The sequence below is a fragment of the Leptonotus elevatus genome, chromosome 5 (assembly GCF_054856555.1).
Source record: "Leptonotus elevatus isolate MCC_2025b chromosome 5, RoL_Lele_1.0, whole genome shotgun sequence".
NCBI lineage: Eukaryota > Metazoa > Chordata > Actinopteri > Syngnathiformes > Syngnathidae > Leptonotus > Leptonotus elevatus.
Window position 1 is genome coordinate 22,114,756 of NC_141243.1, and position 19,857 is coordinate 22,134,612.

Here is a 19,857-nt window from a genome sequence, read left to right on the forward strand (position 1 = left end):
TTCTGTATATTTTGAACACACACACACACACAAAAAAGATTCAACTCACATGAGTTTTTTTGGGACAAAAATGACAAACATGATCAAACAAACTCGACTCAACAGAATATTCGCGCTTTTATTGATTAGCCTGCATGAGTCACAAAATGATTCAACTTCCTTTGTGACACGCATACTTTTTACTGGCCAAAAATGCTGTCAAGGGAAACAATGTTAACACTTAAAATTCACAAAAGACAGTACTTTGAGAATAATGTTAAAATGTAACAAAAACATGCATGTAATGAGATCGTTCAAATACACAAGGGCCTGGTTGTTCAAACTCAGTTATAGCTTTAACCACTGGTTAAGTAGATTTAACCGACGGTTAACTTTAACGGCAATGTTATCTTGTTTTGGGCCCGGTTGTTCAAGTTAAGTCTCATGCTGAATCAAAAGAGAAAGAATAAAAATGTGTTTTTTAAGACGAATTCTAAAAATGGACAGAGAGGGGGCTTGCCCAACATTTACATTAATCTAAATTTAAATTACATATAATAATAATAATAATTGTATTATAAATTTTAATTTAAAACAGTTATTATAAATATTAGTAATAATTACAAATATTAGATGATAAATACACACATATTAGAATTATGTACAGTAAATACAAAAACAAGACAAATAATTCAAAACTATTCTATCAAAATATTACAAAAAATACAAATCAGTCAAAAATACAAATATGTTAGACAAAAAAACCCTGACAAAAACATGCAATATTCTATGCTACAAAAATATTGGCAAAAATACAAAAATATTACACAAAATATTCAGTAAAAATACACACAGTGGAAAAAAAAAAAAAAAAAACTGTAGGGGAAAAATAAGTTATAATGAATAAAAAAATATATATATTTCACAAAAACTACTAAATTGCTTCAATCATTGAATAACATGTTCTTGTCTGCTTCTTCTTTTTCGGCGAGTTGTTGGGGATAGTATCCATTTCTTTCGCTGACCCTGAAGTAAACAAAAAGAGGAATTGTGGGATATATCGGTCCTAACCAGTGACGTAAACGGCACGGTTAACTTTGACGGTGCCGTTAATTAACAGCGTGACTAACCATGTTTTGAACATTGCAGATTTAACAGTCGGCTAGTTAACGGTGGGTTAAGAATTTAACTGACGGTCAGGGGTTAAAGAGTGGTTAAGATAACTAATAATTGAACAACCGGGCCCTGATAGCTGTAAAAATTGCCTGCCGAATTCTTAATTTCTCATTCCAACACAGAGCAGACTTCTGCTTTACCACACTCATGAAGACATTCACCATTTGGCAAACTTGGAAACCGAATTGTTTTAGTCTAGTTACTTATTATATCTTTACGTTGTTCTCATTGTAACGGGTCCAATCATATGAATTGAATGAGTTCTGCATTCACCACAACCGTTTGTGTGTGTGTTTCATTTTCTGCATGCTAAGGAAGGTGGCAATAATGCACTAAAAGTACTTGCCAACTTCCAAAATAAAGCAAAAGAAAAGGAAGAAGAAGAAGTAGTCGTAGCAACTAATGTGAGCTGTATCGGTTAGTTTAGCATGCAGCATCCACCACAAGGATTTCCTTTTTACAGCCGCAAATTCACAATAATCCACCAGGATTCAACCATTGACCACAAAACGACAGAGGATTCTCATGAAATTTTAAACTAAAAAGGTAGTTTTAAATCAAACCAGACCTCCTTCGCTCAGTGTTGCCAACTCCCCAGCACAGAAAGTAGCTATTGGCTGTCCTAAAAGTCACTACAAGTCACTAAATGATGTCATCGCCTAATTTGCATAATTGGCCATTTTTGATGTAATCGTAACGGACACAGTAGGAAAGAGGAATCATGTGGGGGAGGCAAAAAGTGAGTAAAAAACCATAAAGAACTCCAGAAAAAAGTCGCTAGATTTGTTGCTAGTGACAGAAATGGTCACCAGATTTTGCGGAAAAGTCGGCAAGTTGGTAACAGAATAATTATGGAACAGGGATTTTAGGTGCCAGTGTAAAGTCTAATTTCAATACACAGAAGTTGCACCTGTGATTGGCTAGCAAGCAGTTCAGCGTGTAGCCCACCTACACTCTAAAAAGAGAATTGTTGAACCAACTTAAAAGAATCGCTTCAAGTGGTAACACACAATTGAATTAAGTTAATCCAAAGTGAATATATGAAGTTTAATGAACATGAAACTTCATATATTCACTGGCTTAGCGCAGTTTGTCACTTTTTTACTCGCGACTGCCACCTCTGGCCCAAAGCGTAACTGCAGCATCTGTGTCAGGCTCGTCCATGGTGCGCGTGCGAGTAAAGTTGGTCAACAATTCAATTTGTAATCTTTTTATTGGTTGGTTGGTTTTTGGTTCAATTGGTTCAGCAATTCTCTTTTTAGAGTGTACTGCCCGAAGCCAACTGGGATAGGCTCCAGCACCCCCGCAACCCTTGTGAGGAATAAGTAGTTAAGAAAATGGATGCAAGTTGTACCTGTGTATAAATTGCAGAATTAGCCAAACTATGAACAAAAAAAAGGTGCAATTTATAGTCCGAAAATTTTGACTTATAGGCCCTGCAATTGGCTGGCACCCAGCCAATGATGTACCCGCCTCTTGCCTGAAGCTAGCTGGGATAAGCTCTAGCTCACCCATGACCCTCAAGAAGGGACATAGTGTAGAAAATGAATGATAAATATTGACTCACAGATGACTGTGCAACTTCTTCAAATATTGCGGTTAAAGCTGAACTGCTTCAAACTCTCACTATTAATTATGCCACTGTTTTTACAGTGATCGTTTTCTTATGTTTACTCTGTCTTCAGTTAAGGCTACAGCATAAACATGAAGTCACCAATTTCTGAATATTTAGCGTAAACTGACAGCAGTGTTGCAACATAATCGGGGAAGTCTTACTTGTTAGGCATCTAAGGAAAGAGTTGCATCAAAAGCTCGGGTATGAATGTGAATGTGAGTGCGGATGATTGTTCCGATGTGTCCTGACAATTTGCGATTGGATGGCAAATCACACCTCCTGGCAGAAACGGATGGTGGCTGAATGTTGGCAGTGCTCATTGTTGACAGGCATTTTTGCTGCAGCTGTGGCCGGCAGGACCCCTCCTGCGTACGTGTCCTCTCCGCACAGAGGTGACCTTCTTGTCTCGCTCTTGGCCAGGGTTGCACACTTTCCTCAGGGGCTCTGCAGATGAATCAATTACAAAGATAGATGACAATTTCACTTTACAGTTGGATTGTTACTTTTTTATTATTATTTTTTTTTTTGGATCACTTGCTCGTTGAAGTCACCTTTTAATTCTGGATGACTCTGGCTGACATTGTGTAAGAGGGAAATATATTTCCGGTCTCCATCGTTATCATTTCCTAAACAGAAAGCACATGGAGGGGACATTGGGGCTAGTTGTAATCACTTTTTATACTTTAATATATTTATTGGAATCAATACATAATATATAAACAAAATGTATACCAGATGAAAGACCAAAGTCTTAGCTATATTTTTGTATTCATGTCATTTTCATACGTTGTCAGTGCAGCGTTATAAGCCATCAAATAGAGTGAACATGTGACATGTTGCCCCACCAATGGGTAAGTTGTCACACTATATGGGGTAAGATGTCACACTGGATTTTGCAACTAATAAAACAAGGACACAATTATTCTTGTTCTCTTCTTTTTATGTTTGTTTGTTTTTACCGCCACAGATATTGTTTACCTTTGATCTTGAAATGTTACCATAATCATTGAGCAAACTAACATAAAATATTGTGAAATAGATTAAAGTCCTTAGGAACTGCTAGCATGTAGGTCATAGCTCTCAGCCTCAAATGCCTGTTTTGCTTCCCTTAAACTGGAAATTTGAGATTAAACTGAATTAAAAAAATAATAATAATAAAGCATTTTGGGTAATGGATGGATGGTTCATCACGAAACCAGAGTCCTGACATGTGGGCATACTGTAGTTCCAACAACTGGAAAATCAATTTTTAAACAATGAAACTAAATAAATTTCCTCACTCTTGAGAACAATTCTGGCATACATAAACCGTGTTGCCAAAGGTGCATTTTTCATTGGCCCAGTCTTTGCATATGTGACAACAAACCCCAAAATGAATGGGACAAGTTGCCCCAAACTACCATGTTGGCTAATACTTGCTCTAGTTTAAAGATATCTTAAAACAGAGCAGTGACTGAGGCATGACAAGATGCCTGAATCTCTCCTCTAACAGGTCCACATGATTTGCTGCTTGAATTTGTCTAAGTACGTCGCCTGTTTCAAAATATGACATTGAAAATTTTTACTTTGGGTTGCACAAAATAGATATCTTGCATTCATCTCAGCTCACAGTGTGCTATTCTCTTCTCAGACAGTACACAACCTTTGACCATATATGAGGAAAACTACTGTATTATTCCACTTTTTTGATGCGCCCTCTGGTGGAAAAAAAAATTGCAATGTGACATCTTACCCGTGATACAACTAGTCTCCCCTACATTTGAATTTTGTGTTAGTGTCTTGTTACCTCCTACAAAATCAATATAGGAATTTATTAATAATGCTAGAGTGATACCAGTTTAACAATTTGGAATTTTTACTGCAGAGATTCCTGATTCTGATGCGATTTTGTCTGTCTTCAGAGAGGAAAAGGAGGAGGAGGAGAACTCACGACAAACTTGAAGGAGGACATAGTGCTGCCTCTCCGCCAGCAGGCTGCTGGCCAGATCAACACTGAGCTTCTTGCTTTCTAAGTTCACTACTGTCCCGTTGCGGTTCATTAGGTCCACGCAGTCTGTAGGATACGACAGTGCCTTGTTACGACACATATTTTTCAAAGTTGGATGAAGCTGTGACAAAAAAATGTTTAGTCTGTTTCCTGTATGCTGTTACTTTTAACACATTTCCCCATCCTAATGGCATGCAGCATTTTCGATAAACAGAAAAAATAATACATCAATTTCTCTTCTTTTCTCGATCCTTGTCAAAAAGCCCCACTACTGTATTTTAACTCAGCCCAAAAAGGAAATAAAGTGAGTTAGTGTGTTTAAAAGTGACAGCTACAAGAAGAAGGGAAAAAAAGCACACAACTTGCACAACTGATGAGCACATTAGTGAATACCTTTCAAGTCCACGCCACAACGTTCCTTTAAATTGTGGACAAAGTGTATCAGTTTGCAGTTGATGTTAAACATTTCCATTCGGCTTTCTATCAAGAAAATTGAGGATTAGAATTGACGGTAACACTTTATAACTATCTGTTATAGATAGTTAATAGATCATTAATAAACTGTTAATCGATGAATTATTTACTGACAGTTAATGAGGATTAGTTGAAATTTAAGAATAATGCTCCTATAACATAGATAAAGTATTAACTGATACGCGACAAATCACTAGTAATTTACTAATAGTTTGTTTATGATCCATTACTCATTTTGTAGGTATAGTTATAAATCATTAACTATAACTCATTACCGAACAGTTTATTAATGATATATTAACTATCTACAAGCATCATTATAAATCCTTAATAAACTTAAATACATCATGAATGATTCATTAACAGTTTACTAATGATCTATTACTAGTTAAAACAGATAGTTATTATAAAGTGTTACCAGATTGATGTACACATTGAAATTACATTTCAAGCATAATTTTAGAAAACACACAGAATCTCAAATAAAACTTTCACACAATGGCAATGTGTGACGAGTGTAAAATATCAAATATCAAACCTCCAAACAGGATGGTGACAAACATTTCTCCTGATACAAAGTTTGTTTTCCTGCGTCGTTCACTTGAGTTCTTGTCAGGTTCCGGCCACATGTGTTTATGCGACCAGAGAGGAACCCACATGCACAAGTCACCAATGGAGGCTGTTAAATCGTTTTTTGTGCTCCACACAAAGACTCCGCTTGCAGGGGGATACTGTATGAATGGGATGTAGAGATGACGCACACACGCACGCACACGCACGCGCACACACAAAATCCAGATCTTGTTAAACATGTGACAATAGGGGAACCATTGGTCGGTCTCCATGGATTTTATACACACAGACTGAAAGGCACTCTAAACTCTGAAAAGGGCCGTATATCATGGACTGCCACAGAATCCTGAACAAAAACAGTTGAAAGTAGTTAACACATCTTAATCTTACACTGAATTTATGATAGAGGATGAAGTCAGATGAAAAAGTATTGAGAGATTGTCTCTGACTTGATCAGTTGCATCGCATGTTGGTTGGTCCAAACTGCCTGAAAGGGTTGGCAGCGTTGGGCTGAGACATGCTGTGTTCAGCTTCGGCTCAGTCTACTGAAGGTGCTTTGGATGAAGAGGCTCCTTCTGTGGCCGTGCTTGCATGGAACATGATCCCGGGATCTGAGTGGTGCGAATCGGCGATGTCTGGCTTGGTCCCTTTTGAGTGTCAATTGGTCCTTAAACAGTCTTCTGTTGATGAGGCCCCTAGTTCAACTTCAGACCATCGATCACACTCCTTTGTGGCAAAGCTCACCTACAGCTGGTGGCTTAGCCTTATTTCAAGGTATCGGTAGTCAGGGTTGGGAGGGTTACTTTTAAAATTCATTCCTTTAAAGTTACAAGTTACCTGCGTAAAAATGTAGTTAGTAACATAATCCAAGTACCATGATATAAGTAATGTAATTGGATTACTTTAGATTACTCCAATACTAAGTATGCTCATGAAGATAAAGTAAAAATAAATTTCACCACAATAGTGCGTCCCTGCTATTTGTGGATGATAGGGATCCAGGCAGTCTACAAATAGCAAAAATCCTTTTATAATTCACACCGATTAAATGCATGATTGTATAAGTAGGCTGATTAATTGAAGGCCATATTCTGTTTTCGAACCGACAGACGTACCAATGAGGTAAAGTAAAGCTTTGCTTGCTAACAAAACTGTTGTTGCTGTAATAAGGAATGGAGAGAAAAGAGACAATTAAGCTTTTGAAAGAAACATTTCCCATAGTAGCTCATTTCACCCACGGGTGTAGAGCTGGTCCACTATTTCACGACCGGGACGAAAACCACACTGCTCCTCCTGAATACGAGATTCGACTTCCCGACAGACCCTCCTCTCCAGCACCCCTGAATAGACTTTACCAGGGAGGCTGAGGAGTGTGATCCCTCCGGTCCCCCTTCTCTGCATCCTTCTTAAAAAAGGGGACCGGAGCAAACATGGGCAAACGGGACCAAAATTAAACCTAATTGCTGAACCCAATTAGATGCACCAATTTGTACAATTTGGTTTGGTCTGTTTGCAAAGTTGCACTTTGCCCCACTGCAAGTTGGTACTTGCCCCAGTTCTCTTGGACCACAGATATGTTTCTGTATCCGCGCACTTTTCGCAGAGCAAAATTTTCCGGCTTTCTGCCAATCCATCCCATTTGTAATGGGTTAATTACCGCGCCTTTTCTCTCAGCCCACAGAGACGCCTCTGTATCGAGGCACTTTCCGCGGGTGGGGGAACCTAATGCCCGGCCACGCACCAGTGCAACATTTTCCGGCCTTCTGCCATCCAATCACATTACATTCGTAATGGGTTAGGTACCGTAAACCTCTGTATATAGGCACTTTCCGCCCCAGCGCAACATTTTCTGGCCCTCTGCCATCCCCATCACATTCGTAATGGGTTAGGTTCTCTCAGACCACAGAGACGCCTCTGTATCCGGGCACTATTGGTGGGCGAGAAAACTTTTAACGCCCAGCCCCGTGCCAGCACAACAGTTTCCAGCCTTCTGCCATCTTATCCAATTTGGAATGAGTTAGGTACCGCCACAGGGCTCTCAACCCACAGAGACGCCTCTGTATCCGGACACTTTCCGCGGGTGAGGAGACTTTAAACGCCCAGCCCCGCTCCAGCGCCACATTTTCCAGCCTTTTGCCAATCCACCCTATTCATATTGGGTCAGTTACTGCCCCTGTTTTCTCAGCCCACAGAGATGCCTCTGTATCCGGGCACTTTCGGCGGGCCGGAAGACATTAAACGCCCGGACCTGCACCAGCGCAACATTTTCCAGCCTTCTGCAATCCCATCACATTCGTAATGAGTTAGGTACTACCCCAGTTTTGTCAGCCCATAGAGACGCCTCTTTATCCAGAGACTTTCCGCGGGTGGGGAGACTTTAAATGCCCACGTCGCCACATTTTCTGACCTTTTGGACAATCTACGCCATTCGTAATGGGATAGTTACCGTTCCTGTTCTCTAAGCCCAGAGATGCCTCTGTATCCGGGCACTTCCGGGAGTAGGAAGACTTAACGCCTGGTCAAGGGTCTGCGCAACATATTCTGGCTGCTGCCAATCCATCACATTCATTATGGGTTACCGCCCAAGTTCTCTCAACCCACAGAGACACTTCTGTATCCGGGAACTTTCCGCAGGCGGGGAGGCTTTTGACGCCAGCGCAACATTTTCCGGACATCTGCCATCCATCCCATTTGTAATGGGTTGCTGCCCAGTTCTCTCAGCCCAAAGAGACGCTTCTTTATCTTGGGACATTCCGCGGGTGGGGAGACTTTAAACCTTGCACCAAAGCAACATTTTCTGGCCTTCTACCATCACATCCCATTCGTAATGGGTTAGGTACTTCCCCAGTTCTGTCAGCCTCTGTATCTGGGCACTTGCAGGCACCTTTATTGGACTTCTGTAACGTAACATAACAGGTGTCTTGTTCAGGGAGTGGTTAATCAGAGACATTCTCTTGAGCGCTGTGTTGGCCCTGCAAGCTCGTTACCAGGGGACACGTCAGGCCTCCACCAGGTTTTCCTCTGGCTTCATAGTTCAGCATCTTTCGCAACATTTTCTGGCCTTCTGCCATTCCGTACCATTCATTTTTATTAATTACCGCCCTGGTTCTTTCAGCCTCCAGAGACACCTCTATATCAGGGCACTTGCTGGCACCCTTATCGTGCTCCTGTACAGCCACGCAACAGATGTCTTGTTCAGGGAGTCGTTAATCAGAGACAATTGTCTTGGGCGCTGCATTGGCCTCAAGTTTTTCTTCTGGCTTCTCTCTGCCCCGGCATATTTCACCATTTTTCGCAACATTTTCCAGCCTTTTGCCATTCCATCCCATTTGTAACCGCCCCAGTTCTATCAGCCCACAGAGACTCCTCTGTAATTTGGCACTTGCTGGCACCTTTATTGGACTCCTGTACCGTCACGCAACAGATCAGTCATAATGTTCGGTCCCAATGCTATACGGCACTGCGTTGGCCAGCAAACTTGTTACCAGTCGGACACGTCTGAACGGCTGCGGGCCTCTATCAGAGTTTCCTCTAGCTTCTCACTGCCCGGACATAATTCATCATCTTTCACAACATTTTCTGGCTTTCTGCCATTCATATTGGACTAGTTACCGCCCCAGTTCTCTTAGCCCCCAGATAAGCCTCTGTATTTGGGCACTTTCAGGCACCTTTAGCAGACTCCTGTACAGTCACACAACAGATGTTTAACTCTTTGACTGCCATAAACGTTATAAAACGTTTAGCATAAACCTAGGGAAGGGCGCCGAGGACGTTAAAAGACGTCCCCTATGTTTTTTTTTTTTTTTTTTTTCAAAAACGGGTGCAGGAAAGCCTTGGGCAGCTGTGCTGAAAGTATCAGGCAGATCTGATTAGTCAAAGACTCGTTTTGGCCCCTAGAGGGCAGCGATGACTCTCTTTGCACAAGGTTGGATGGGCCGCCCACCGTGGGCGTCAGTAGAAGACGTGAGGCGGAGCTAGAGTGTTGAGGAGACAATGGCTGGTTCAAGCCATTGTGGCTTGACCAAGCAACCGGTTGCAAGCAACTCACGCTTGAGCATTTTTTTCAAAGACGTAAAGCATCAATCAATACTAAAAAGCGCATTGATGTCGACGATGATGATGACTCCGAGCTTGACGCCAAAGTTGGAAGCCTTGATGTGTTTATGAACACGTAGTAAGCCTCACCGGCTAAGCGCGGCTAGCGCTGCTAAGGCCGGAAAACGCGCACAATAGCCGGCCGGGTACTTCTACACAATCGGACATTCGATCGGGCGATGGAGAGTTGGCATCGACCAATGCAGATTGATGATGATGATGATGATGACTCCGAGCTTGACGCCAAAGTTGGAAGCCTTGGCGCGACTGTTACTATCACGTAGTAAGCCTCACCGGCTAAGCGCGGCTAGCGCGGCTAGCGCTGCTAAGGCCGGAAAACGCGCACAATAGCCGGCCGGGTACTTCTACACAATCGGACATTCGATCGGGCGATGGAGAGTTGGCATCGACCAATGCAGATTGATGATGATGATGATGATGACTCCGAGCTTGACGCCAAAGTTGGAAGCTTTGACGCAACTGCTATGATTACGTAGTAAGCCTCACCGGCTAAGCGCGGCTACCGCTGCTAACGCCGGAGCTGCACAAGCGGACATTCGATCGGACAATGAAGAGTACCCCGAGTCCAATGCATATTCATCGGAGGAGCGGGTACAGTCTGATCACGGAGAAGACACTGTTTCTGGACTACGATGCCACCATGAATGGAGTGGATAAAATGGATCAGAACATCTACCACTCGGTATAGCAACCGAAGGACATGAGGAAGCCACAACGTAACATCACCGTAACGTAACCGTAGCATGATCCTGATATTAGACTTTATGGCAACACACACTGCAGTATATACTTGCTATTCCCCGGAAAAAACGGCCTGCAAGAAAGTGGAGCTTTTGCACGCGAAGAGGCAATCTGTTGTGCAAATGCTGTTGCGTCTCTTTGCACGCAGGAGAGTGTTACAAAAAGAAAAACTGTCGTTGAAACATCCACATATTTGTAAATAGCACCACAGTTGCACACATTTGTAAATAGTTTGCCAAATTGTTGTCAAATTGTTACACTGTTGAATGTAAATAAACGTATTTTGCTATCAAAAAACACTTTTTCATTCTTGGTGGTAGTGTTTTATAGAAGTAAAGCACTATTTAGGTGTTTGTGGCATCATTCATGGACAAAAAGAAGTGTAAAATTCACTAGAATGCATGAAATAATATCGTTTCACTAAAAGCTTGATTTCTCCGTATTTTGGTCCAAAACAGGCGAAATTGGGTCAAACTAACCATTTTCTATTGTTGATTACTAAAGAACGGAATAAGGTAGAAACAAACTTTTTTTTTCTGATGAAAGATGAAAGTCCAATCTTTCCTTTGGTAGTGTGTTTTCCATAGTCCAAACAGAACATTTTCTGTGGACCTTGAAAGATCAGTCAAAATGCTTAAATCGGCTGGCACTGACGGCATCCCTTTTCTGAAAACGTCTGGCAGTCAAAGAGTTAAGAAGCGGTTAATCCGAGACAATTCTCTTGGGTGCTGCATTGGCCCAGCAAACTCGTTACCTTTTTTTTGAGAGAGAGAGAGACTCAGTGTTGTTCATTCGTAATCTTACCGATTCACATGTCATCATTGCTCTCTCTTTTTTCCCCATCCCATTTGTAATAGGCTAGTTACCGCCCACAGAGACTCCTCTGTATTTGGGCACTTGCTTGCACCTTTATCGGACTCCTGTACAGTCACGCAATCAGAGACAATTCTCTTGGGTGCTGCGTTGGCCCAGCGTACTCGTTACCAGTGAGATACGTCAGGACCGCTGCGGGCCTCCACCATGTTTTTCTCTGGCTTCTGCTACCGGGCATATTTCACCATCTTTCGCAACATTTTATGGCCTTCTGCCATTCCATGCCATTCGTATTGAATTAGTTGCAGGTCCAGTTCTCTAAGACCACAAAGACGCCTTTGTATTTAGGCACTGTTTAGGGAGCAGTTAATCTGAGACATTTCTCTTGGGCGCTGCGTTGGCCCAGCATACTGGTTACCAGCAGGGACATGTCAGGACGGCTGTTGGCCTTGTTGACAGTCTTCTGCCCAGATTTAATTATAACTGTTTTGATTTAGTTATAACTGTTTAGATTTAGTCATAACTGCTTTAATTTCCTCAGTAAAGCTTGGTGAGTGTTTGAATAATGTCTACAGGTGACGGAAAGTCTGAAGAAGCTTCCTCTATTCCCACACGCAACGAGCCAATTGTCTGGGGGGGAAGCAAATGTGTTAACTTAACTTTGTAAGTCTTATCTGGTGCTAGGTGCCGTCAGGTCTGAGACCTACTATATTTCCACATCAATAGGCCATCTGTCAATGTGTATTGAATGCTGTAAAAAACTGTCTTGGCTGGGGGCAGGGGTGGGGAGAAAGGGGGCAGGGGTGGTGAGAAAGGGGAGAGGGGAGGGGTTTGGGGGTACCGCCTTTCTGAAAGTATAAGACTATTGCAATTGTGAGGAATCAACACACTTACAAGAGGACTGAGCGATTTGTCTGTAAACTTGTTTGTGTCCAGAATATTCTGTAAAATAAATCCTTCGAAGGATCTGTTCACCGATCTCCAGTCTGTATTCAGAAAATCAACATTCTCATTACCCGGAACAAAACGAACACGCGGAAAACAAAGAAACGTTTTCCAACAGCATCCACCATTTTTCTGCTGGTTTCTTCCTGCCTCGGCATAGTTCACCATCTTTCACAACATTTTCAAGCTTCTGCTATGCCATACCATTTGTAATGGGTTCGTTACGGTGCCAGTTTTCTGAGCAGTTTTCTGAGCCCAGAGGTACTTCTCTGTATCTGGGCACTAGCAGGCACCTTTATCAGACTCCCGTACCGTCACGCAACAGATTTCTTTTTCGAGGAGTGGTTAATTAGTTGCAATTTTCGAGGGCGCTGGATTGGCCAAGCAAAATTATTACCAGTCGGACAGGTCAGAACCGCTGCGGGCCTCTACCAGAGTTTTCTCTGGCTTCTCATAGTTCACCATCTTTCACAACAATTTCAAGCTTCTGCCATGCCATGCGTAATGGTTTCGTTACCGCCCCAGTTTTCTGAGCCCACACAGACGCTCTGTATCTGGGCACTTACAGGCACCTTTATAGGACTCCTGTACAGTCATGCAACAAATGTCTTGTTCAGCGGTTAAACAGTCGCAATTCGCTAAGGCGCTGCATTGGCCCAGCTAACTCGTTTTCAGCTGGATATGTCAGGACCGCTGCAGAACGCCACCAGGTTTTCCTCTGGCTTCTTCCTGCCCGGGCATCGTTCACCAACCTTCGCAACATTTCCCAGCCTTTTTTCCATCCAATTTGTAATGAGTTAGTTACCGCTCCAGCTCTATCAGCCCACGTGCAAGTGCCCTGTACTTGGGCACTTGCTGGCACCTTTATCAGACTCCTGTACAGTCACGCAACAGATGTCTTGTTCAGGGAGCGGTTAATCAGAGACAATTGTATTGGGCACTATTTTGGCCCAGCAAACTCCTGACCAGCGGAACACGGCAGGACCACTGCGGGCCCCCACCAGGTTTTCCTCTGGCTTCTTTCTGCCCAGGCATAGTTTACCATCCTAACATTTTCTGGCCTTCTGCCATTCCATGCCATTCGTATTGGATTAGTTACAGGCCCAGTTCTCTGAACCGACATAGACGCCTCTGTCTGGGCACTTGCAGGCACCTTTATCGGATTCCTGTACCGTCACGCAACCAATGTATTTTTCGGGGAGCAGTTAATCAGTCGCAATTCTCTAAGGGGCTGCATTGGCCCAGCTAACTTGTTACCAGCGGGACATATCATTCGTAATGGGTTAGTTACCGCCCCAGATTTCTCTTTTTTTGGTCACTTGCTGGCACCTTTATCGGACTCCTGTACAGTCAAACAACAGATGTCTTGTTCAGGGAGCGGTTAATCCGAGACAATTCTCTTGGGTGCTATGTTGGCCCAGCAAACTCGTTACTGCTGCGGGCCTCCACCAGTTTTTCTTCTGGCTTCTCGCTGCCCAGGCATAGTTCACCATCTTCCACAACATATTCCAACTTCTGCCATTCCATAACATTCATATTAGGATAGTTACCACCCCCAGTTCTCTGAGCCCACAGAGACGCCTATGTCTGGGCACTCTCAGGCACCTTTATCGGATTCCTGTACAGTCACACAACATATGTCTTGTTCAGGGAGTAGTTAATCAGAGACAATTCTATTGGGTGCTGCGTTGGCCCAGCAAACTCATGACCAGCGGGACACGGCAGCAGTTTCCTCTGGCTTTTTCCTGCCCAGGCATTGTTCACCATCTTTCTCAATATTTTCTGGCCTTCTGCCATTCCATGCCATTCGTATTGGATGAGTAACCGCCCAAGTTCCATCAGCCCACAGAGACTCCTCTGTAACTGGGCACTTGGAGGCAACATTATCTGACTCCTGCACCGTCATGCAACAGGTGTCTTTTTCGGGGAGCGGTTAATCAGAGACAATTCTCTAGGGCGCTGCGTTGGCCCACCAAACTCGTTACCGCCAGGACACGTCTGGTCCGCTGCGGGCCTCCACCAGGTTTTTCTCTGGCTTCTGCCAACCGGGCATAGTTCACCATCTTTTGCAACATTTTCCAGCTTTCTGTCTTTTCAGCTCTTTTGTAATATGTTAGTTACCGCCCCAAATTTTATCAGCCCAGAGATACTCCTCTGTATTTGGGTTCTTAATGGCACCTTTATCAGACTCCTGTACAGTCACGCAACAGATGTCTTGTTCAGGGAGTAGTTAATCAAAGACAATTCTCTTGGGCCCTGCATTGGCCCAGCTAACTTGTTATCAGCTGGATACATCAGGACCACTGCGGGCCTCCACCAGGTTTTCCTCTGGCTTCTTCCGGCCCAGCCATAATTCAGCATTTTTCTATGCCATTCGTATTGGATTAGTTACCGGCCCAGTTATTTGAGCCCACAGAGACGCCTCTGTAGTTAGGCAATTGCTGGCACCTTTATCAGACTCCTGTAGTCATTCAACAGATGCCTTGTTTAGGGAGCAGTTAATCAGAGACAGTTCTCTTGGACGCTGCGTTGGTCTCTGTATCTGGGCAAATGACGCAGGTGAGTCTCCCAACACCCGGCCACACCTCAGCGCAACATTTTCCGGCCTTCTGCCATTCCATGCCATTCGTATTGGGTTAGTTACCGCCTCAGTTCTCTCAGAAAACAGAGACACCTCTGTCTGGGCATTTGCAGTCACCTTTATCAGACTCCTGTACAGTCACACAACAGATGTCTTGTTCAGGGAGTAGTTAATCAGAGACAATTCTATTGGGTGCTGCATTGGCCCAGTAAACTAATTGTGGCCCAAAAAATTTTTTTTGAGGCGGGGACACGGACAGGGGACCGCAGCACTGCTCTATACTGCTCTATACTGCTCTATACTGCTCTATACTGCGGTCTGCCCCAACCGAACCACAATCTCAAAAGGTCTCAAACGCCACTTTTCACTGGTCACCATTACTAACACACGCACAGACAATAGTTTGGTAGTTAGCACTTAGCACCAAAACAAACTGTCAAACAAATGACAGCCGTAACACTGTGATTGAAGAAATCTGTTTCATTCGACCATCTACCATAATTATTTGCAAAGACTAACAACCCCGCTACAACACAGCCGAAGGACTTTCCCTGTGTCCAAATTCTCATGGTTGGGTGCTCCGAAGGCCGAATTTGTCGACCATATGACGTCATCCCCGGCGATACTCGACAAGACACGGACTTACATATGAATGGAATGTTAATAAGGCTTGTCGGTAACACGTTGACTTCATGGAGAAAATACCGGTAAGGGTACCAGATCTACAGACGGAGTGGTAATGGCTCTTTGACAAACAGTCCATTCATATATAAATTCCGTGAGTGTAGTCGAGTCGCGCCGGGAATGTACTCAACGGTCGACAAACTCGGCCTTCGCGGACCGAGCCTTGTGAATTTGGACACAGCCAACCTAAACCCGCCCACACACTTACACACACACGAATACTACCGACCTGGTTTCCAAATGTGCTGTTTTCCGTCGTCCATTCCGTTTCCCCGCATTTTCCACGGTTATTGGGTTATTGGGTGCAGATCCGCACCCAAACCACCGTTTCCGCCATAACGCTCGTGTCCAACAAACATTTCTCTGGCATCCCCCTCGATACGTGTCCTTACTGTCAAGTGTCAAACCGAACAAATGCGTCACTTTCGGATTATAAAGCGTCATGCGCAGGAAGCTGGTGTGTGACATCGTTGTGATTGACGCCATGGAAAAATACTGGTCTGGGTACTAGCTCGACTCGGGATGCTGGTGTGTGACGTCTTAGTGAGTGACGTCATGAAAAAATACTGGTCTGGTCCTTCAGGTCCCCGGCCTGCACAACTGTATCGAAGACGTCACACAGCAGGATTGGCTGGAAGTCGTGATGAAGAAAATAATAATAATAATAATAAAATCACATTTCAGAATACTGTATTACTTTTGATTTGTACTTAAGGTCTTTTAAACAATCTTAAGGGTTAAACGCGTATGAGCTTACAGCTAGACAGCGAGCTGGGCTCTGGGTGGCAGTGGTACCGTCACTTGCCTTCAATGCAGGCGGCGTGGGTTCGCACGGGCCCAGCTGCGGATAGTGGACACGCCGAACCATCGTGTGTCTCACGAGAGGAATTTCATCTTTGCCAGAAATGGGTTCGAGTCCCGACCTGACGTAAAGAAATATCACTCACATGCCTAAACTGTTCAAACCTTGATTTATGAGCATTCTAAATTCAGTTTAATAAGAAATCGAAGGCATAACATAAGGCCAGAAAAAAAGCAAAAGAAATCAAAGGCATTAAATGAGCAAAGCAGTTTTCTTTTATATCTGATATGAGTCAATACAAATCTAAACATTATAGGCATAGTTCTCATTGTCTGCCTGTTATTATTTCTAAAGTAATGCATAGTTTTTTTATAAATATTATTTTAGTGGAAATTATTAGCTTTTATTCTTCTTTTTGTTTTATATATTCTATGAAAGTCAATAAAAATCCAAACAAGTAATTTTAAGCATTGTCATTCTATTGTTAGGAGACTCTTGCAAATCTGCTTGTTGTTTTCAAAGATATGCATTAACATTTTTTTTTATGTTTTTAGTGGAACTTATTAGCTTTTATTCTACATTTTAATGTAATTGATAGCCTAAAATGTTCAACTTTCCTGAAATGAATAACCTTAAAATTAGGCATACTTTTATTTAATAGAATTCATTGTAATTAATAGCCCTTATTTTTAAGCTTTATTGTATTCAATGTAAACTGATATTACTGAAAAAAGAAAACGGACCAAAATTCAAGTTTCAATAATTTTATTCATACATACATTATTTAATTGACAAGTGTTTTAATAATAAAACTACAATTATTGTAATGTCCTTGATGGTAGCATTAATTTACATTTATTTTGAAAGGACATCAAAAGAGATACAGGGAAAAGGGAAAGTTTGACAGTGTGAATAAGCAAAGAATTGGACTTGAACTTATAGGGATGCTGCCTCTGCTTATGGGGCATCAGCACTACCAACTAAGTATACATTTCATGTCATCTAAAATCACTTTGAAACAGCAGCGGCATGGCTGTGGTCGTCTAGTATCCCTGAGGTTGTGGTTTCTATCCCTGGCCTTTGTGACCATGTCAAAGAGTCCTTTAAGCAAGATACTGAACTCCCACTTGCTCCTGATGCTGTGTCAGAAGGTAAATGAGTAGTCAAAATGTAAAGCGTTTTGAGGGCCTCGTAAGGAATTGCCATAACAGTAAATTGTTGCTATTTTAAGCCCAATATCAGTTTTTTTCAAAAAAAAATTGACATGTTTTGAAAGATGGTGCATTATTATTTTTGTGTCATATACTGTTCTATTACATCAAACACAAATTATCATGTCATTGAAAACAACTAATAACATTACATTTTATATTTTTCTAATTAAACATTAAAAACAACCGGAAAATAAAGCAAAATCTTGTTAAAACTACAACTACAAACTTGAATTGGGGGGGTGGCGGGGTAGTTTTCTGTTATTTCACTGTATTTTTTTTGGGGCGCCCCAGCTGCCGCAAAATTACTGTTTTTTTTTTTTTTTTTTTACGTTCTTTTTTTCCCCTTTTTACAATGTACCTGTATTTCAAGTACAGTACTTTGGTTGAAGTATGAGATTAGCTGTAGTGTGTGCAAACCGCCAGCAGGCGTCAGTGTTGGAAGAGGAGTGGCGAAGTCTTGCTTGCTTGGCGTTTTCCTCTTTTGACAATGAATAGTTGAACTCAGCAGGGAGTTGCAATGAAAGCACGGGCGAGGCTGCAGTCGTTGTTCTCATTATGTACAGTATGCACGCTAGTGTTTTATGATGGATACCGTAGCGATAACTGCATAAATGACAAACATGGTGAACGAGTAACAGCATAAAACTGAAAGGTTGCACAGTGTATAAACATTTATAATTTATTAGGAGGACTCTAGAGTACAGATCATGATTTCTTCAAGTTAAAGAAGTGCAAAGAAATCATTTTGCAGTTTACAGCACACTTATTTCATTTGTTGAACCACTGAGTAGAAATATTCTTATTTTTTCCTGTTGCAACATGCATTTTACCCTTTTGATCAAACGCTCAGAATAGAAACCGAGGATGAAGATCTCGGTAGTCTCTGTGGTAAATGTTTAAAAAGTACTTTAGCCCCCCTGGGGAACATTTCAAACAGAAGTAGGCCCTGACTCCTCTAACCTGAACTCACAGGGGAACTGGCAGTAACGTTGGGAAAATATAGAGCTCCAAAGATAGTCTGACTGATTAAATATGCTTTTCCCAGGATGAGTAAACCAGATCTTTCTCCGCAGATTCAAATCTAATATGAGAAATGACCCCAACTACAAACACCAATTCCAATGAAGGACATTGCATAAAATGTAAATAAAAGCAGAATACAGTGTCATTTTTGTCAATTATTTTTCAACGTATATTTCTTTGATTAATGGTCAAACTGAATCAATTTTTAATTTTTTTTAAATTTTAAATATTAATTGTTTTGAATCTTATGCCTACAACACATTCCAAAAGAGCTGGGACACAGGCATGTTTACGGTGATTCCTTCCTAAGCATTTGAGAACTGGGAACACTAATTATTGAATCTTTGTAGGTTGAATGAACAACTTCAGTTGTTCAACATTCTGGGCTCTGCAGTGTCTTATTTTGTGCTTCATAATAATATATTCAATAGCAAGACTGTAATAGTCTGGACTGCTGGCAGGCCACCTAGGCTAGTACTTACACTCTTTTACTATAGATAGTATTCACATGATGTCATTTGTCATGGAAGTTATTTTTCTTTTTTTAATAAATCAAAAGCTTTCCAAAAATTTCCAACCGACAAAGTCTAGCAAAGTGTGTTCTGACCATTTTGATTAAGGTAAGTGTCATTGTAAGATGGTAAAAATGCTTTTACCATAATGTGATCGTGATATATGTGATCCGCTAGCCGTGGCTAGCTCTGGCTAAAAATAGATCTGGTGGTCAAGATGTTCGATTTTGAGATCTCTACAAATACCCTCTTGGTCTCTTATTTTCCTTTTCTAGCAGCCCAAAAGTTTAAATTGTTAAATTGTACGAAAATAAGTGATATATCAACAATGTTGTTGTTTTTGTTGTAACATGCTAGTGCTAGCAGCTAGCGCGGTCGGGGAACTAGCTAACTTGGTTCATAAATAATCAGAGATTCTTCACCTCGAATTCACAAATGATAAATGTACATAGTTCCAATAAAAGTTCAAAAGTACAGAAGACGCAAGAATGTCCATGTTTTAGGAGCCATCCTACCTCAGAGCATACGTGGCCATGTAGTCCGGTTGCAAATGTTTGTAATCCAATCGATTCCACTAATCAAACGTTTCAACGTGTACCGCTGCAAGAAGTGTCGAGCTCAA

The 19,857-nt window shown here is 42.0% G+C and overlaps 1 protein-coding gene across 3 annotated transcripts; it reads right to left on the reverse strand.

Annotated features, from left to right (window-relative positions):
• Positions 1–139: 139 nt before the first annotated feature.
• On the reverse strand, positions 140–19,827 carry c8h22orf15 (chromosome 8 C22orf15 homolog). Of its 3 annotated transcripts, XM_086076535.1 has the most exons (7): positions 15,914–15,987; positions 5,770–5,962; positions 5,151–5,237; positions 4,701–4,823; positions 3,322–3,396; positions 3,047–3,214; positions 140–1,005 (listed from the first exon to the last, which is right to left on the reverse strand). In XM_086076535.1, the coding sequence occupies exons 2-6, from the start codon at positions 5,888–5,890 to the stop codon at positions 3,087–3,089; spliced, it is 534 nt and encodes a 177-aa protein (XP_085932661.1). In that variant the 5' UTR covers positions 5,891–5,962; positions 15,914–15,987; the 3' UTR covers positions 140–1,005; positions 3,047–3,086. The 3 variants fall into 3 exon arrangements, with proteins under 3 accessions (XP_085932661.1, XP_085932660.1, XP_085932659.1); XM_086076534.1 differs by lacking the exon at positions 15,914–15,987 and adding an exon at positions 19,751–19,827 and having other exon boundaries at positions 140–3,214; XM_086076533.1 differs by having other exon boundaries at positions 140–3,214.
• Between the last annotated feature and the right edge of the window lie 30 nt (positions 19,828–19,857).

Bases quoted from the DNA above. Each gene is read 5' to 3' on its own strand.
- c8h22orf15 (XM_086076534.1), bottom strand. From the start codon at position 5,890: ATGTGGGTTCCTCTCTGGTCGCATAAACACATGTGGCCGGAACCTGAC. The intron at 5,238-5,769 runs GTTTGATATTTG...TTTTCTTGATAG, and splicing joins TGTCACCATCCTGTTTGGAG to AAAGCCGAATGGAAATGTTT. The intron at 4,824-5,150 runs GTATTCACTAAT...CGTATCCTACAG, and splicing joins TTGTGGCGTGGACTTGAAAG to ACTGCGTGGACCTAATGAAC.